This window comes from Fusarium falciforme, chromosome 6, assembly GCF_026873545.1.
Source record: "Fusarium falciforme chromosome 6, complete sequence".
Taxonomy (NCBI): Eukaryota; Fungi; Ascomycota; class Sordariomycetes; order Hypocreales; family Nectriaceae; genus Fusarium; species Fusarium falciforme.
Genome location: NC_070549.1, coordinates 2105550 through 2123462, shown reverse-complemented (window position 1 = coordinate 2123462; position 17913 = coordinate 2105550). Strand labels below are relative to the sequence as shown.

Below are 17913 nucleotides of genomic sequence, written 5' to 3'. Positions count from 1 at the left end.
AATGATGGTAGTGAGCTGTGATAGGGGTTCTGCTGAAAGAACTTGACTTCTCAGGAATCCTGGCGGCCTGGAAACCGACTGAGATGGACGTCCCATTATTGCACTTTGGACCATTTACCATTGTTTCCGTTAGTGTTTTCTGTTGAGTTTCTCTGACGCTCCCACCCCCTGGCTTTATGCAGTCTTTTTGACTATGTCTGTTGGTCTGCCGAGGCGGCGGGACGCTCCCGTTGACAGGGCGCTGATAGCATAACCACTTAATGCCACACTTCAGGCTAGTCACTGAATATTATGGGCATTTTTTAAGGATAATATGATGGCCTAAGCCATACACTTTGTGTCTTTATTTCTCTTCTTGTCTTTGTTTTCTCTATGACTGTTTGCTATCATCGACCCAGCATAGGCCCACACCATGACCAAAACCACATCAAAGAAGGATGTCCTTCTTGTATTCATACCAATTGATCCAGATCTGCAATGGATAGACCGAATACACAGAACGTTGCCGCATATCGAGGTGCGTTGGGTGAAGGCTTTGTCAGACGGCCGCCTTCTTACACCAACTGACATCTCTCCCAATGAATGGGATGGCGTCACAATGGTCTGCACTTATTTCCCACCGCCGCCTTCACTCGCATCTCGACTGCGCTTTGTACAAGTATCATCGGCAGGATTTGACCTTTGGGTCGACCATTCTTCCTTCCAGGATCCGGAAGTTGTCTTTTGCTCTGCAAACGGCGCCCACCCGTGAGTGACCCTACAACGCTTGAAGCTCAAGAAAGTGCATCAAGCTGCAGAATCTAAATGAATTCTACCACTAGGCCACAGATTGCCGAGTGGGTCATCGGCACCTGGATTATGAACCAGAGACAATTCCTTGAACACGCCCGCAACATGGAAGCCCAGCAGTGGAAAGCTTGCTACGAACACAAAGCCACAGACTCAGCTGGCTCACGAATGTAAGTTATTGCAGGGCTCTAAGTGCCATGAATTGACTTATACATGTATAGGGGAATCCTAGGTTATGGCTGCATCGGCCGCCAGTGTGCACGGGTTGCCAGCGCCATGGGCATGGAGGTTTACGCATTCACGCGGACAGAACGCCTTACACCAGAGTCTCGCAAGGATTCAAGCTATTGTGTGCCTGGAACCGGAGACCCTGATGGCTTGATCCCCGCCAAGTGGTTTCATGGCTCGAGTAGGGCAGATATTGATGACTTCTTGGATCAGAAACTCGACATTCTGGTTGTTTGCCTGCCACTGACTCAAGAAACGAGCGGCATCATTTCTTACTCTCAGTTCAAGATCCTGAGCAAGAACAGGACCTTTCTGTCTAACGTTGGACGTGGGAAGCATGTCGATACTGAAGCTCTGATAGAGGCTTTGCAGAATGGTCAGATTCGAGGGGCAGCACTTGATGTTACTGATCCCGAGCCATTGCCTTCGGATCATCCGCTGTGGAAGGCACCGAACGTGTTTATAACACCTCACAACAGTTGGCACTCTACTATGTACTGGCCAAGGGTTTTGGAAATACTCGGAACAAATCTTGAGCGTTTAGACACGGGGAGATCATTAGTCAATGCTGTGAAGAAATCCAGTCACTCGGGATAATTTTCAGTCCTAAATAAAAAGTCAAAGTCACCTAGGGTTTGAAATTGTCAGACCCTTGGCTTAAAGATTTCTTGTTAATCAGGTTCTAGACTCTTGGTTCATAGACTGGAATGTGTCCTTTCTGCCATCTATCTTCCAGAGTATAGGCTCTATTTCAAGTCTTTGGGCGTTTGGAAGGTGTTTCATATCACGCCCTAGCATTTGTGGCGGTTCTGATGGACTCTTCTGGACTGAGTGGAAAGCTTTTCTTGTTTTCCAATGACGCCCCCGTCGGGCACACCATAAAAGAACGCACCGATAAACACATGACAGCATCAAACCCCAACTGTAAAGCACCGTAACTGAGATGCCATTAAGCTTCTACAGCCATAGAAACTCAATAGTGGAAAGGTGAGTCTCGCAGTGTAAGATGCCACCTTTACTGCACTCCATCTTGTCTCTTAATTTCTATAGCGAGTGTTGATGGCCTACTTGGCTGGCATTCAGGGGTGCCACAGAATACCCTGATTGGACCTCATCCGGGAATGGCTTTCCATCACTGAAGACTAAGATTGGTCTTTGAAAAGAGTTTTATTGAATGGATGAAGTAGAGAAGAAGAAGAAAGGATCGACAGAAGGGATGAGATACCCCAAGGAAGGACATGTCTAATCTAGAAAACCCCAGATGGTTACCAAAAAACCTTGCTTATTAAAAGAGCCCTCGAACCATCGCCAGCAATAGCCCTCAAAGACTTTGACTACATAACTCTTCCTGCATCGCAGGATTCTTATTGAGCCTCTGCCAGTCCACTATTCACTATCGTCATAAGAGGGGTCAAAATCTTCGCAGCAGTCGCCAGCAGCCTTCCGGAGCGTGTTGGTGTACATGTCATCAGCGTCCCAGAACTTGGGGGCAGCCGTGGCATCATTGGGCCATTTGCCATAAACCAAGTCCCTGTAGGCACGACCGTTGTCAGTAGTAGGCCACCAACCCCAGCCGACGAGAGGAGAGGTGACCCAGTCCTCAGTGTAATTCTCGACATCGTCGTCGCCCTCGTTGGCCATGCGCATGCAATGAGTGCTACCTCCATCCTTGTGGTATACAACCTTGGGATGGGTGTCACCTCCCAGACGAGGAGAGTCGGTAGAACCGCCGTATCCTCCGTGGCAGGACGGGGCGACCTTCTTGACCTCGTCTCCCTTGGCAAAGACGATGACGTTTTCCCAGTCGTGAGTGTGGCCGCCCGCAAGAGAGCCCCAGACAACTTGGTCTTTCTCAAAGTAGTACTCGTACCTAAGAGTTTGTCAGCGCTGCTAGTGGAGACACAGATCTAAAGGACTTGCATGACGGCGCACCACCCGTGGTTGCATCGAGATCGGCTGTAGACGTTGGCGTTCTTCAGGCGGCTGCTCTCACGGCAGTCATCCTCGGGATTCTTGAAGACGGGGTGGTCGAGGCCCGGGTTGGTGTCTCCATCAGGGTCGATGGCAGCCGTGTTGTAGCAGCTATCGGTATCAAAGTCCATCCAGGGCTGGAACTTGAGATCGATCTCGTGAGCGCCCCCAGGCAGAGCCACGAGGACATCACGTCGGGTGTTCTTGGATACGGGGCTTGCACCGACGCCGCTGAGAGCGCTGGCGAGGAAGGTTGCGGTAGCTAAGGCGTGCATGGTGAGCTGGCAGAGTTGTTTGAAGAGAAGGGACGAGTAGAAATGAAAACTGGTGGTGGTGATGGTGGTGGTGATGGTGATGGTGATGGTGATGGTGTGGTAGAAGGACTACTGGAGGAACGAAGCTGACCTTTATATAGCGTTAACCTACTGTGTCTTCATGGACACTTCGCAAAGGATTCTAAAATCATATGCCAAGTGTTCATACTCGAACCATGTCTTTGCTACTCTCCTTACTCCGTGTCGCCGACAAGGACGATCATGACAGCCACGAAACAACACTTTGATTAACCAGGATACCCACAGCGTCCCCAGACCTTGATCTAACATCATGGAGAAGTCTCGGTCTGGGTAGGATATTCGTATTTCGTAAGGGGAGTAAGCAAGCGTGGCGGAGTTGAAACAAGGCCGTGGGCGCCTTGAATCCAGTGGAATAAACACCAGGCACCAAGAACTGTGACAGGATTTGATGATCCCCTTATGCTTACGAGTTCCATGAGATTGCGTCAAAATTAACGATTGGCCGTTTGCATGAGTCAAACTATCAATGTGTAACCTGTTTGTTAGACAGAAATACACTCAGAGCTTACGGACATTCCCAACGGTCCATCAAGCTCATGTTGGTGTATTTCAAGCTTGTAGATGTCGGGTAACGAGCTGTGGCTTGCCTTTACGTCGATTTAGAAGTGCGGCGGAATGGATTCTAGTCCCTGCCTCATGATCGGCCAGTCTATGCATGTAGGATTGCCGAGTGTGGAGATGGCGGAAGGATTTCCGCAGAGCCATCCCTATAAGGCAACCTGAGCGCGTGGTCCATCTTTAATTTTTGGATTCTTACGTGCATTATGGTTGTTTTCAGTCTTGTCAGTCTAAATCTCTCATACACTAGTGGCGTTTGATCAGCTACCCTGTGAATTCAAGCTGTTCTCACATCATATACTCAACCCCGTGAGAGCCAGGTTAGTCAAAGACAACGTTGGGCAGGCTTGAAGTATATGATGCTAAGCGAAAGAAGAATGAGTTGAGAAGATTCTTTTGAAAATCGTCCTAGGCAAGCTGGTTATTAGCATGCAAAACCCTACCCCTCGACAGCATCAGCGTCGATTGGATGCACTCAGGTCCCTTTGTAGATTATGCAGCCCTTGGAATTCCTCTGCGACAACTGAGGCAGCATTCTTACAATGATCTCATCGTAATGTGGCAGCCAATGAGGCCCTGTTTGGACAATTCACGCGGACAAGGATGCAAATCCCCTAGGGAGTCCAAGCTTGGGCTGAATACGAGTTACGACAGATTCCCACATAACTTGGAGACGAAACTCAAGCACAAAAAAGTCAATTTCTATTTACGGAGCCGAGTTATTGCCTTTAGGCTGAGCTGCTGCTGAGCGAGGACTGAGGTTGCTAGAGCTTGAGTCGAGGCGAGCTGAACCAACCAATACATCCAAGACATGGAGCGTTCTAGCCAGACACGTCTTCATGCATGTATTAACCTCACCAGGCTCATCGACAAGGAACAGAAAACTATTGACCATGTGGCTGGCTGGAACTGAACTCTTTTTCAGCTGGGCTGTTCTGGATCGGTCTTCCCCGGTGGCCGACGCTTAGCATTGCGTGCTGGAATGCCCCAAGGCAGGTATAAAAAAGCTCGTCCTTTTGTCTTCTGTATTCAGTATCTATCAGCACATCTCCTCCACAACACGTCGTCAAGCTCGTGATCGTATATGCATACTCTATTTCTTATATTACAAAGATGGCAAACCGGTGTTACTTTATAGTCACTCCTGACCCTAACTGGTCGCATGGTATTTCTAGGGTATGTTCTATGATCCGTGTGACTCAATTCGTTACTTGTTGTTCTTACAATGAGTTCTTTTTTGTGGATTAGGCTAACTGGGGGTGGTGAGGATGATGAGCATGGCAACCCTGAGCTCTATTTCCATATCAAGTTCGGCGACGGCGAGTCTTCATACACAACGCATAACCCAAATTTTATGTACAAAATTCCCGCTTAGCCTCCATAGACGATCTCAAACCTCTTGGTCGTCAATTACTAACGAATCCTCTCTAGGAAGGCTGAGAACGTGCTCTCCCCGAACCCGACTCGCACCCTGCAGATTCCTGGCACCAACGGGTGGTACAACGTGACGCGCAAGGTTGGCAAGAGTCTCGAGTTGGACTATCTGACCAAACTCACGCCGCAGACTGGTCAGTCCTCCAACTATTCCATCATGTTCCCCCTTCCTCTTTAGCTTTCGAAGGCTGACCACGCCCTCGTTCTCGCGAGTAGATGTTACCGAGTGGCGGAGAGTAACACTCAAAGCCGGGGCGAACTTTGCCGCTCTTAGACAGGTTCTAATCGACATGCTCACCAGGTTTCCGAACTATGACTGGCAAGCTGGGGCAGGCTCAACAAGAATCGCATTTGAACAGAATTGCACGAGTTGGCTGGCTGCTAACTGCAATATCGAGTAGACCGCCAACAAGTACTGTAAATGCAAGACTTGCCAAGGTCTCGCTGACGTGGCGTGGTGAATTTTGAACATTTTGGAGTTGATCCTGTTCCGTGCAAGGGACCGTCTTCAACAAGAAATGTACAGTTTTCAACGCCAGAGTAACACACTAAATTGCCTTTGTATTTTGGGATTATTTCTGCATAATTGTTTGGTTTCCCACCGGCAGTCAATGCTGCGCCAAGTATCCCATACCCCCTAAATGACGGAACTCCAAGGGCTAATACCCAACCCGATGCACCGTACCCGAACACTCATAATCATGAACCCACTTGTTCGTCTCCCGTACCATGTTTAAACGAACGTATCAGGTCGCAACTCCGTTTTCACCTGTGTGGACAAAGAAACCCCCTATTTGTGGTCCCTCCAAGACATGACCTTCCAAATCGCAGGGAGCGTCTCAGTCGTCCTGTTGCAGCTTGTGCCAAAGCATCCGGTGCAGCAATTATTCTCCATCTGCCTTGCCTTCTCAATCCCCCCGGTGAGCTGTCTCCAGAACTTGGAATTCATCATCTTTTCCTCGATGTCGTCCCAGCTGAGCGCGTAGTACTCCCTCGTCCCATACCAGAAGCTATCCGGTGCTTCAGACACGAGGCTTTCAGCCCCCGCACGCTTTTTAAAAGGTGTCTCCAGGGCCTTACGCCTGTCCTTGACCGTTTTCAGTGCTGGATCCGCGGCCACAAACGTGTTGTCGTCGTTGTCAAACTCATCTGGGTTGATGAGGATGTACAGCACCCCTGCGCGGAGGCGTAAAATCGCACCCACCACCGACAGCTGGTTGTCGATGGACTCGCGGGCGGTGTAGGGAAGTGCGAGGTATGGAACTCGCGGGACAGGCAGTTGCCATTCCGGCTTGGTTGAAAAGAAGGATTTCTGATACTGTTGCCCGACACTAATCCACTCCGGTCCCAAGATGACGAGGTCCCGAGAGTTATCCACCTTGCGAGATGGAAGATCAAAGAGTCGTGGGGGCATGTACTTTATTTGAAAGCATTTGTCGGAAAAGGCAGGGATTGGGACTCTGGAATCTCTTGCCATATCCCAGGTGTCTCCACGGCTCTCATCACGAGGGTCGTAGAGCTGAAGCGTGCCCTCAGGGCCCCACGACTTTCGATGCCGGATAGCGATACGGCGTGATTGCTGGCACGTTCGAAGCAGGACGTCCACCTGCGTCTCACGGACAGGACACATCTCTGCGAGCTCGCGAGGCGGGTCAGACCACACAAGCTCCTCAATCATGGTCAGGGTCCAAAAGGACCCGAAGTCGCCGTTTGGCGGTCGGCTTTTGAGTTTATGAGTTCCGAGCTGGGCAAAGTGAGCAGCCGGGTGGCGGTCCTTGAGAGACCATTCCCAGACAAGGTCTTGGAGCTCATTGGCCAGGTGAGGGAATTTGGGGAACGAGACTGGTTTGGATAGGGACATGATTGATGTGTTTGTGGGTTGAGGGGAGACAAGTGAGGAGTTGATCAGAGATGGGGATGTAATGAAGGAGTTATTTGTATGAAGGTTGCTGGCCTGACTGGGTTGACAGTCCGGGTGAAGAGAACTGAGAAATAAGAGAAAAGAGAAAAGAGGGAAGAAGAAAAACCCCCAACCCTACATGTAAGCAAAAATATTGATTGGGATGATTGGTCTAACTAATGCAATGCACGTTGGTGAACCTCGTCACCGTCGTACAAGGCTCTGTCGAGATGTCATCACCCTCTCTACAGTGGGAAGAGAAGCAAACAAGGCGAGCAAACAACGCTTTGTCTTGGGTGAAAATTCTTCACTGTTTGATTCTAGCCAACGCAGCCCTTGATAAACACTGTATACAGCCGAGTTGCAATCTACAAGTTTCATGCATGCATAAACCCCATCTTTTTGTTACCGCCCTGTCGTACAGATACCTTCACACAGCTCCCTCTGCAACCCTTCTCACAATATCTCTAGTCTCACACTGTATCCGCTGAACGAGAACTCCAGCGTCTTCAACCTCATGCACGAGACCGACCGCGGCGCCTGCATAAGTCGCCAACCTCCCGTCGGGGCCCCAACCCTTCTCGCCGGCCTTGGCAGCCTCGTCGTGGCGGAGTTTCAGCTCGTCAAAGGCAACGCCCGCCTGCTGGTCGTGCCAACTCTGGTTGACGATCCCGCGGGGGCTGTACTGCTCCGGCCAGCCCATGGTGCCGCGGAGGTGGTTGTACAGCATCGTCCGGGTGGTGCACTGTGCTCCGTCGGAAGCCCGCACGATTTCCCGTTGGTAGCCCTTGTTGATATGGGCTTCGGTGGCTGCAAGGAAGCGTGTCCCCATTGCTGCGCCCGCTGCTCCTAGAGCGAGGGCTGCTGCGACTCCCCGACCGTCGGCGATGCCTCCAGCCGCGATCAGCGTGATGCCTGAGTCCTTGACGTTGTCTGCAATCTCGGGAAATAGCGCCATGATTCCTAAGCCGTCTGTTGCTCTGCCGTGGCCACCCGCCTCTGCCCCTTGGATTACCAGAACATCCGGGCGATTGTCACTGTTGGCGGCTTCAATGCTCTCCTTGACAGTGCCAATCTGAGTCCAGATCTGAATCCCGGGAGAAGCCTCGCGCAAACGAGTCGCCCACTCATCCAACTCCTCCTGGCCCCGGCGAGGAGCAAACAGCCAAGCCACACAGGGCCGATGCTGCTGAACAGCCTGAACCGCAGAATCAAGGTCGCCATTCCAAAGCTGGAACCCGACACCAACAGGAAGGACATCTTGAGGTGGAAACGACTGTGGCAATGTGTTGGGAGGCGCATTCTTCAGCAGCTCCTTGACTGCGATTAGATCTTTGGCCGTATCTTCAGGCTTCGCGCCGGGTCCGATGAATCCCAGCCCTCCAGCTTTGGAGATGGCGAGGGCCAGATCTGGACCTGACATGACACGCATGGGCGCGCCGACGATGAAGGGCGACGTGATCCATGGGAATAGATGAGTCAGTCGGGCTCGACTTGTTGTTAAGGCTGCTCGCGTTACACTCATGATGAACTGTTATTTGTTAGACGTAGTTGATAGGCTGTTCACACACAAATACCTTAATTTATTGTAGGGCTTCAGATCGTCTTGCCGACTTTGTGGATGATCGACTGGGGATGTTGCTTCAAGCGCAGAGGTCTCTTCCATAATCCTATGGCCCCCTCTTATATCCTTTGATCCTTCTCTTGCTTAGAAACACGATGTGAAAGTTACAGCCATCTGACGGTCTCGGGGAAAGCCCGAGACCTTTCATGACGTGTGGCTCCTCTCTTGATCCCGCAATACCCGATATAGCCGTTGCAGCCGATTAACGGTATAGATAGTCACATCTACCACAAAGGTGTCACATATGGTCAAATATGGCAGGCCAACAAGTTATTAACTGCTAACCTATTAGAAAAACAACCTCCGCTGCCACTCTTCCACCAAACCGGTCGCCCCTTTTAGTTGTGATGGGCTATGAAAGCCGCTATCTGATGCAGGGATATCTTAGATCGTCTGCCATGTTGTCATCCCATACTACCCCTCCACCACGCCACCACCTCCCCAAGTCCCAAATCATTCTTGGCGAGCCCGCTTGGAGCTCTCGCCCTGGCTCTCAGTGACGAGAGACCGGGGACGCTTGCTGGGCTTTGGGCGAATGATAGGCTGATTAGCCATAGGCGTTTATCTGACGGGCTCATTGTCCTCAGTGTCGGAATCGTCATCGCGCTTCGACTGAAAGTCGTGGCCGAAGAGGTCACGGATCACAGCCCAGGAAAAGCGGTTGAACTCCTGATGAAGAAACGTCTTCATCGTCTCAAAGATGAGGATCTCGCGGAGTTCATCTTCTACCCAGGAGGGGAGGTTGACCTCTGCGGATATCTGAGGGGACCACTTGGTAATCCCCATGCGCTCCATGTTGTCGTGGTATGAATCAGCGCACTTGAGCAAATACCAGATGACGCGCTCTCTCTGGCCGATGCGGACAAGTCTGCCCTGCTCATCTGTGAATGGGAATGGCGTGTCGGCACTATCCAGGACCAGGTCCAGCATGTTCTTGAGCGTATGGAAGACGGCGCTGATGTGGTTAATGTATGCCGAGGGTGTACCACTGCGTTTGATTATAGATATCGTGCCATACTCTAGATACTCAGTAGTGACTATTGTACATCTTGCCGCCCTCTTTGAGCCCTAATCAAAACGCAAGCTCAAAGTCCCAGACCTGCAGCTTCCTGTCGGGAAAACCACCACCCTGGCGCACAAACACGCTCAAGATGCCCTTGTCACGGAGGCGAGTGCTATCAAACAAGGGCTCGGTGGAGGTGTTGGGGATATCGGCCAGAAACTTCCAGTCCTTGAACCCTCCCGCTGCCGTGGATGCGTAGATTCCCGTCTTCAATGCCTTTGCATCAGGGAGGAGTGCGATGAGGTGCTCGCCAGACTTGTCTCCTGCGAACTTTCCACGGGGGTCGAAGAGATCGGGACCGTTGATGCCACTCACCTTGATGGCATTCTTTGTCCACTTGCCTACAGTGCGTGTCAGTTGTGCAGTCACACGAACGGTTTTGCACTTTTCTTACCGTTTGTATCCCTGAGATAGTGCTGATAGAGGTGTTCTCCGCTAAGGTTGTCCCGCATGAGAATATGAACCCTGCCCTTGGCATCCACAAACTGGCCCTCTTGATTCACCATGCGGCTGTTCTGAGGAATCTCCCAGATCATTGTGCTATCCAGGGACGTTGAAATGGGCTTTGGAAGCTTGGTGCCGTTGGTGTTGAACCAGGTTCGTCCATCATCATCCGAGTAGGCAAAGAACACGTCGTGATTGGTGTTTGCATCCGGTGTTTCACGGACGGTCCAGGAGGTGTACAGCTTTCCGTTGACGGAGTTGAGACCATTGATGTAGGCGTTGTTATCGTCTCCCTCAATGTATTTTCCATAAGCCTGCCACTTTCCAGTCGAAGAGCTGTATCGGTGAATGTAGCTATCACCGGCACCAGATCTTTTGAAAATTAGCAGGGCATCCCACACAGTAAGTGTGTTACTCACTGTCCGATACGGAATTCCATCAGCATATCACCGTTACTCAGTGACTCAAACCTGGGATAAGTCAAGGGTGTATAAGGTCCCGTAGATCCCGCAAGCTCGTGAACAACAGGCCCAAACAGGTCTTCGCTCCACTTTGAAGGGACATCCTTTGCAATAGACGTCTTGGACACGCGGTAGTTCAAGGGCACATCCTACAAACGGTCAGTGAATCATCCCCACCCTTTTAGCTTGTGCACTAACATGGTGATCAAAGCTGAGATGAATTTTACCGTCGCCAGAGATGCCCATGGAAATCATATTATGCCCGTCCATGGTTTTTTGGACGTAATCGGTAAGAGTCAGGTATTCCCAGTCGCCAACCGACGGGCTGACACGACGACGGCCAACCTTGACATAGTGATTGTTATACCCAGCCGGGGTCGTCTCGTAAAAGGTGACATATTGATGGTCGCCAAAGGTGATCAGCGCATCTTCCTGGTAGCTCACTCCGTTGAGTCGCTCGGGACCTTGGAGATCGGTGCCGATTGTCCAGGACTTTGTTGATTTTATCGTCAGTGCTGATGCACCAACGAGCATGCAGCAAAGCGCCGTGATACCGGTCCTGAGATACATTGTTTCTGGTTGCAGATGAGTGTTTGCAAAGACCAAGTCACTCTATTTATGTTGCTGGTCTTGAACTAGTTGCTGCGGCGGACTATCCTTGTCCCAATATGACAGGTGGTTAAGCTTAACCCCGGCCTCTGCCCTTTACAGAAGGTTGCCTTGAAGATCGTTGTAGTTAACCTATGAACCACACCATCATGGTCCTATACCCACAAATAAGCTTCCGTGATCTGCTCCCCGGACTTTGGGGGTTCGTAGGATTCTCCTCTTCCCCGCCCCCAAGTCGAGCGGTGCCTGCATCGGCTTGACTCTCAACGATATATAAGCCGATGCATCTCGTCCCTTTTTAACTCGAGCACGGATCAGGATCAACACTCTATTCAACTTGTCCAAGTTCTAAAGCACCCCTAATCGAGTAAAGACTCCGCGCCAAGGGGTCGCATAGCAAATGTCAATGCAACGACCACCGAATGTAACTATAAACGGCAAAGACCCCGTCGTTTTTTGCTCAGCCGAAACTAGGTATAGTGTGGATCTTTATTAACCGGCCCATTCATAGCAAAGCTGGGCGGGCAGTCCGGGTCATTCAGTCGACACAAAGGGGGACGAAGAACATGGTGTCTTCGGTGTATTCCTCTCCCGAAGCTATGGGTTGCTGCACGAATAGTAGTCACGCGCCTATACGTAGTCTCATATGGCTAGCTGTATCGACTTGACAGCTGACCCATCTACAGTCTATCCAGCTATCTATGCGAGACGGATACAGTGAGGCGCTTTGTTGGCTGCTGGTAATTTCGCCTCTCACGGATAAAGAATTAGAAGATGGCAATGTACATGGCAGCCAAGCAAAATGTTTATGTCATGGTTCTGTAGCTTTCATAACACAAAATGTACTGCGCTTTTCTTTATCTGGATCTTAATCAAGCTGCATCTGGTGCTACTCTCCTCGTTGTTTGATGCCTGTTTGAACTCGGGTCCAAACAAAATCAGGAAGTTTAATCATGTACAGGACCAGCCCACAGTAGTTTTTCTTGGTAGGAGTCAAAATGGTGCATTTCCTTGTGATGGCTTCTAAAAACATGCACTGGCCTCAGGCTTGAACCACTGTGATCAGATAAGATGCAGCAGAAACATCTCTTGATGATAGGCCAGTAATATAATCTCTTTATCATGAATCATAAAATATGCTAAATGCATCCCAGACTCCAAATTTACATGTAACGATGCACCATCCTCGGCATGGCCGGTGCTTCTCCCATAGCGACAGGCGGGGTGTTGTTCGCATCAAAAGGACTATTCTTCTGAAGCCGGTTTCCGACTCTTCTCCTCCTCTTCCGCACGCACGAGGCAATAAAGCAGCCTAGAATGAGCGCGACTATGACTCCTCCGACAGAGGCAGCGACGGCAATCACCACGGTTCTGTTCTCGTCGAACCAGCTTCTTCCGCTTCCTCCTCCGCTACCGCCGCCGCGACCTCCAGAACCGCCTCCTCCGTTGTCGTCGCCGCAAGAGTCATCTCGCTCGTCTTCGGGACATCGGCTCGACTCTCCATCGCACGTCTCCTCAGGGTCGCAAGAACCTGTACTCTCTCGGCAGACCTGACCACTGGACGCGATCTGGCATTGGTCGGTACAACAGGCATCTGTCGCTGGATCGCACGCAGCGCCGCTCTGAAGCTGGCATGTTGAGGGATTACAGCATGAGTTTTCTGGGCATCCCTCCTCACCACCGCAGTCACACGCCTCTCCTGGCTCGACGATGCCGTTTCCACACTGACTCTCGTTGATGTCAGGAGCATCATCTTCGTCCACCAAACAGCTCGTGTCGATCAAGTCATCTCCAATCGCCGTGCAGATGGTTCCAATAGTACAAGGTGAGAACTCACGCAGCTCTCGTCCACTCCGCGGGTTCATGATGTACTGACCACTAGCATCACAGGTAGATCTGCTAAGGGGACAGCAGCCCTCAACAGGAGAATCGCCACTACAAGTCTCGGACGTGCAGTCGTGAGAAGCTCCAAAGTTGTGCGCCAACTCGTGGGCAAAGACCTGCCACTCGGCTGCCGTACGAATGACGACGTTGGCAGATGCCACAGAGCTTCCGCCTCGCCAGGATCTCCCTCCACGACTGCAGATGTTGCCGATCCAGGCCATGCCTACTGTCGAGCCGCTCTCGCAGGCACTCATCAGGGACCATGCGGCGTTCTCATCACTGAATTGGCTTCTCCATTCTGAAAACAGGCTGAGTCGCCTAGAGATGTCGGCATTTGACGAACAGGGGAGGTTCCAGGCTGTTGTGGTGGAACCTGTCGATGGACAGGATGAGTCGCTGATGGTCAGGTTCCGGATGGCCAGGGAGATGTTGAAGGCGTCTTCGTACACTTGCGAGGCGATGTTGATTTGTGAGATGATGTTCTCCCGAGCATCTTCAAGCGAGTCAAACTCGGCCGTGTATGAGCAATCCGTAGCGACTCCTATCATGGCTACTCGTCTGGTCGACGGGCACCCGCTCGTCTGTCCAATAACGTCCACCGGGTCGATCTGGCCAATTCCATTTTGTCGACGCACACGTTCGACGAATCCATAACGTGGCGTGTCTCGTTTTTGGTCTCGGTCATCCAGATCCAGCGAAAACGAACGGCGGTCCAAACTCTGAGTGCCACATATCGATGCGTTGGACAACGATCGCTGAAAGATACCTCCATCATGCTCGACATTGTCCGACTCTTTCCAGACCACCATGTACGGAGCGTCCGTCGCAGGGAGTTTGCCATCCAGTTTGAACTGCTTATTGCGGAGGTTCGAGCTGGGCGAGATGTGGTGGTAATCGCCGTCAAGGTTAAAGACGCCTTCAAGCAGATATCGGCCGTTCCGAGAACGAACCATAATCCGGGCCCAGCCTACTTTCCTCCATGTCTGCTTCTCAACATCGGAAATAAAGGCGTCTCCCTTGTACAGGAGCGGCGAGCCTCGTCCTATGAGCGTGTTTGCCAAGCCGCTGGCCCCGTCGGGTCCAACATGTCGAACGTCTGTGAGACGCGAGATGACGTTGCGGCTTGGCTGCAGGTTTAGTTGGATCCTCTGTTGTTCTTTTGATATAGTGAATTCGACTTGGAAATTTGAAGAGGCGTCAAGGCTTTTGGGACTTTGAGAGAAGTGTAGGTCCTGGATGAGGGAGGCGTGACGGATTGGGCTTCTGGCTATTGACAAGGCTGAAGAAGGATCATGTTAGTTACACATGATCGACAGGTGCATCATGTAACCTTTTTGTGGCGGGACTTACCATGCACATGCAGCAGGGAGACAGAAATCGAAAGCAAGTATAACAAGAGACCTGAGAAATTCATCGTGTGTGTATGAGGGGCTGCTGCAGTGTAAATGCCCTCGCCGTGATACTGATTCCCACGGCCAACTTGGGGTCCCGAATGTCTTAAATCTCCCAGAGATGCTTCATATCAAAGAGAAAAAAAAGGGTCCAGCCGTCTATCTCACCGGACGCACAAAGTATAAGTGCTTGGGCCAACCATCATCACCAAGTCTTGGCATCCGAGAAAGAGACTTATACCAAGCATGCTAAGCCACCCTGGCCTCGTCATGGAGAACGGGACCCGGCCGGCCGGCTTTGACGGGGCGAGTCCATCTATGGAGCATCCATCTCCGACGATTCGGTAGACTCCTTGATACGTGAGTGTAACTTGTTTCGTGTAAGATGTGACTCTGGATGAATGCATGGACGCTTTGCACGGGCTTTGTCTGAGAACAGCACTCAGTCATCTTCACATTGATCAATTTCCATCAGATAAACGCCCAGATCTGTACAAAAAATGGCAGACCCTCACACGACCATTCTTTCAAACCCTCCCCAGACATGATTGGCAGCCGGCAGATCGTCGAAAAAAGTGGTCACCCGCCAGAAAGGCAAAAAAATTGCCAGACAGGGGGGGTAAAAGAAAATCCCACCGTTGGCGGAGGCGGGATGGGATGATCTGTAAGCATCTCGTTAAATCCGAGTGGGCTAAACCCGACCTCCCCTCGAAGCTGACGTACGCTCTTCTCTTGGCATCCCGAGTGTCGGCGTCACTCGATGGCGGCTTTGACCGTGGCACTTGTTCTCCTGTCAGTCTGGGCTCATTCTTGGCTTAGGAATGGATGACTGATACCAGCGGAAGCACGGGTACAATGTACTTTAATTGATAAGCTTAAATAAGCGCTTGCTTGCGTATTCCATACAGGGCTCTTTAAAGCATGACGAGGCTCAAGACTGACCGAAACCAATGTGCATTCCTTGGCTGATGCTTTCAGACCCCAACCAAGACTTGCCAGGGTTTGATGATGCTTGTTCGGAATTACAGAATATCTCAACCCTAGCTCCGATTCTCATATTGGTGAGTGTACGTCACCATCGCTGAGCCTCTATCAAGGTGCCTCTATTTGAAATAATGGCGATCTTTTCTCTTGGAAAACAGTCAGAGTAGATTTTATATGCTAACTTCTTGTTTGCTATAACGATTCGGCCTTTGTTCTGTCTCAAGCAGCTCTGCCTCTCCTACCTGCTTTGCTTTCCTCCGTGACAGACTTCACACTCCTCATAACCATTCCGTGTATCTCGCCCCCAATGCAATCCCTAAATAAGACTACACGCCGCTAAAGGGGTTGTATCTAGAATTTTAAGGGTCAGAGCCGTCAACGAGCAAATTATTCTCACTGTTGGTTATTCACACAAATTCTCTAGGGTGGAGGCCTCCCATGTCGACAGACAAGGTATGCCAAAGGCAAGTAACACGCAAACCAAGTCCTCAACTACCTAGGTACACACAAAAAAGAAGAAGAAGAAAGGCATAAGCCTTTATTCTATATATCTAGTCTCTCGCTCAGGAGAAACTTCCCAGCCTCCTTCACTATGGGTTGAGAATTCACAAAATATATTCCTAGTGATTCCGTAGAACGTCATGCCGCAAGCACAGTAGGAAACATGATAGAAGAGTAAAATATATGGCCATGAAACAACGTAAAAACTATGTAGAATTATGGAATCTATCGGCGCTCTGGTTGGTGGCCGGATGTCTCGGGTACATTCCAACAACCCTGAATTGCCTGATAACAAACGCAGTCAATCATTCGTTGTTCTCTTCTAGCCGGTGCCTGGCAATCAGCTAACCTACACGTGGATTTACTTCACAAGGGCAAGAGGGAACAAACGAGCCACGCTTATTACAAGTTCACATTAATTCACACATGCTGTCATTCGGTAAAGTTTTGAAGTGATAGTCCTAATATCCAAATCTATTACCCATCATTCATTATTCCAAACTCGTTAGAGATACATCAGTTCTTCTCAACTCGGACTCCATTCTCCTTCTTCTCTCCATTAGTCTCTCCGTTGGCCTTAGGAGAGGCAACAATCTCCCGAGCCTGAGCCAGTTCCTGGCCCATGGCCATCAGGTGCATCACATCAGCAGACATGATGATCATGCTCATCCTCTCGGCGGCCTTCTTCAGAGCCTCCGGGGACCCAAATGGAGGGGCGCCAAAGGCAAAGCCGGAGTAGGGCTTGTCGTGCTTGTCCAAGACGGAGAAGAACTTCTCGCGGGCGTCCAACCACTCTTGCTCGTCGCCGCCCATGCCCATGTTTCCGGGGAGGTTCATGCTCAGACGGCAGTCGAGGGAGCCAAGCCACACAACGTCGATGTCAGGGACCTCGGTGAGAATAGCGTCAAGGTTGTTGATACCTAAGATGGATGTTAGAGTCTGGTCTTGTTCTATATGATAGTTGCCAACTTACCCTCAAGAGTTTCGATCTGAATCATGATGGCGGCCTGGTCGTTGAGACACTTGTGGAGGTCACGTGTTGAGTCGTAAGGAGTATCAGTGATATAGGGGAGCAGTCTGAACGGGGGAGCTGATCGGGTGCCGTTCTGCTTGGTACCGTACTTGGCAGATGAGACAACATGCTTTGCTTGTTCCACAGTCTCAACCTTTACAAAAGGTTAGCCCTGTACCTAATTGCTTTCATCTCAAACAACTTACCTGAGGGATGACGATGCTCGCACCGGCGTCCAGGGCGTATCCAATGGCTGCGTGGTCGTGGCCAGGAACTCTAACCCAAGGAATAGTGCGGCCCTGGCTCATAAAGATGGCCTCGTGGACCATGGTCGTCATTGTCTCCACATTACAAGATGTGTGCTCCCAGTCGATCCAGACACAGTCAAAGTTCATGGGGGCCAGGAGTCGGGTCAGGGGAACGGCACTAAGGCCGGCGTAGTAGCCCAGCAGAGGAGGAATCTTCTTCTTGTGAGCATCTCTAATAGCGTCACGGGCTCTGTGAGGCTGGAAGAGAGAAGGGGCGGCGTAGGCTGCCATGCCTAGGGGAGCGTTTGAGGCCATTGCGAGGTGGTTGTGAGACTGTTGGATGTGGGACTGGGCTGAGACAAAGAACGAACTCGGGCGAGCTCTGTTATATAGTTGCCAAGTCACCTACACGCGTCTCCCTTTTCCGTATCAACATCCATAACGGACTTAACCAAC

General features: G+C 50.8%; 8 protein-coding genes across 8 annotated transcripts; 2 read left to right on the top strand and 6 right to left on the bottom strand.

Annotated features, from left to right (window-relative positions):
• Positions 1–598: 598 nt before the first annotated feature.
• NCS54_00823400 (Hypothetical protein) lies at positions 599–1614 on the top strand (the record flags this gene model as incomplete). The annotated part of the gene is made up of 3 exons (XM_053153630.1): positions 599–747; positions 822–959; positions 1011–1614. The coding sequence occupies 3 exons, from the start codon at positions 599–601 to the stop codon at positions 1612–1614; spliced, it is 891 nt and encodes a 296-aa protein (XP_053009605.1).
• A 789-nt stretch (positions 1615–2403) lies between these two features.
• NCS54_00823300 (Hypothetical protein) lies at positions 2404–3263 on the bottom strand (the record flags this gene model as incomplete). The annotated part of the gene is made up of 2 exons (XM_053153629.1): positions 2404–2887; positions 2950–3263. The coding sequence occupies 2 exons, from the start codon at positions 3261–3263 to the stop codon at positions 2404–2406; spliced, it is 798 nt and encodes a 265-aa protein (XP_053009604.1).
• A 1686-nt stretch (positions 3264–4949) lies between these two features.
• Positions 4950–5514, top strand: NCS54_00823200 (Hypothetical protein; the record flags this gene model as incomplete). The annotated part of the gene is made up of 3 exons (XM_053153628.1): positions 4950–5078; positions 5151–5258; positions 5334–5514. Exons 1-3 carry the CDS (start codon positions 5065–5067, stop codon positions 5512–5514), a joined length of 303 nt encoding a protein of 100 aa, XP_053009603.1. The 5' UTR covers positions 4950–5064.
• Positions 5515–6126: 612 nt separating this feature from the next.
• On the bottom strand, positions 6127–7197 carry NCS54_00823100 (2EXR domain-containing protein; the record flags this gene model as incomplete). Its single annotated transcript, XM_053153627.1, has 1 exon — positions 6127–7197. One exon carries the CDS (start codon positions 7195–7197, stop codon positions 6127–6129), a length of 1071 nt encoding a protein of 356 aa, XP_053009602.1.
• A 469-nt stretch (positions 7198–7666) lies between these two features.
• NCS54_00823000 (NMO domain-containing protein) lies at positions 7667–8761 on the bottom strand (the record flags this gene model as incomplete). The annotated part of the gene is made up of 1 exon (XM_053153626.1): positions 7667–8761. One exon carries the CDS (start codon positions 8759–8761, stop codon positions 7667–7669), a length of 1095 nt encoding a protein of 364 aa, XP_053009601.1.
• A 660-nt stretch (positions 8762–9421) lies between these two features.
• Positions 9422–11398, bottom strand: NCS54_00822900 (Hypothetical protein; the record flags this gene model as incomplete). Its single annotated transcript, XM_053153625.1, has 5 exons — positions 9422–9848; positions 9940–10264; positions 10318–10739; positions 10787–10977; positions 11027–11398. The coding sequence occupies 5 exons, from the start codon at positions 11396–11398 to the stop codon at positions 9422–9424; spliced, it is 1737 nt and encodes a 578-aa protein (XP_053009600.1).
• A 1202-nt stretch (positions 11399–12600) lies between these two features.
• On the bottom strand, positions 12601–14735 carry NCS54_00822800 (Hypothetical protein; the record flags this gene model as incomplete). Its single annotated transcript, XM_053153624.1, has 2 exons — positions 12601–14600; positions 14672–14735. 2 exons carry the CDS (start codon positions 14733–14735, stop codon positions 12601–12603), a joined length of 2064 nt encoding a protein of 687 aa, XP_053009599.1.
• A 1978-nt stretch (positions 14736–16713) lies between these two features.
• On the bottom strand, positions 16714–17772 carry NCS54_00822700 (HpcH-HpaI domain-containing protein; the record flags this gene model as incomplete). The annotated part of the gene is made up of 3 exons (XM_053153623.1): positions 16714–17117; positions 17171–17363; positions 17416–17772. 3 exons carry the CDS (start codon positions 17770–17772, stop codon positions 16714–16716), a joined length of 954 nt encoding a protein of 317 aa, XP_053009598.1.
• Between the last annotated feature and the right edge of the window lie 141 nt (positions 17773–17913).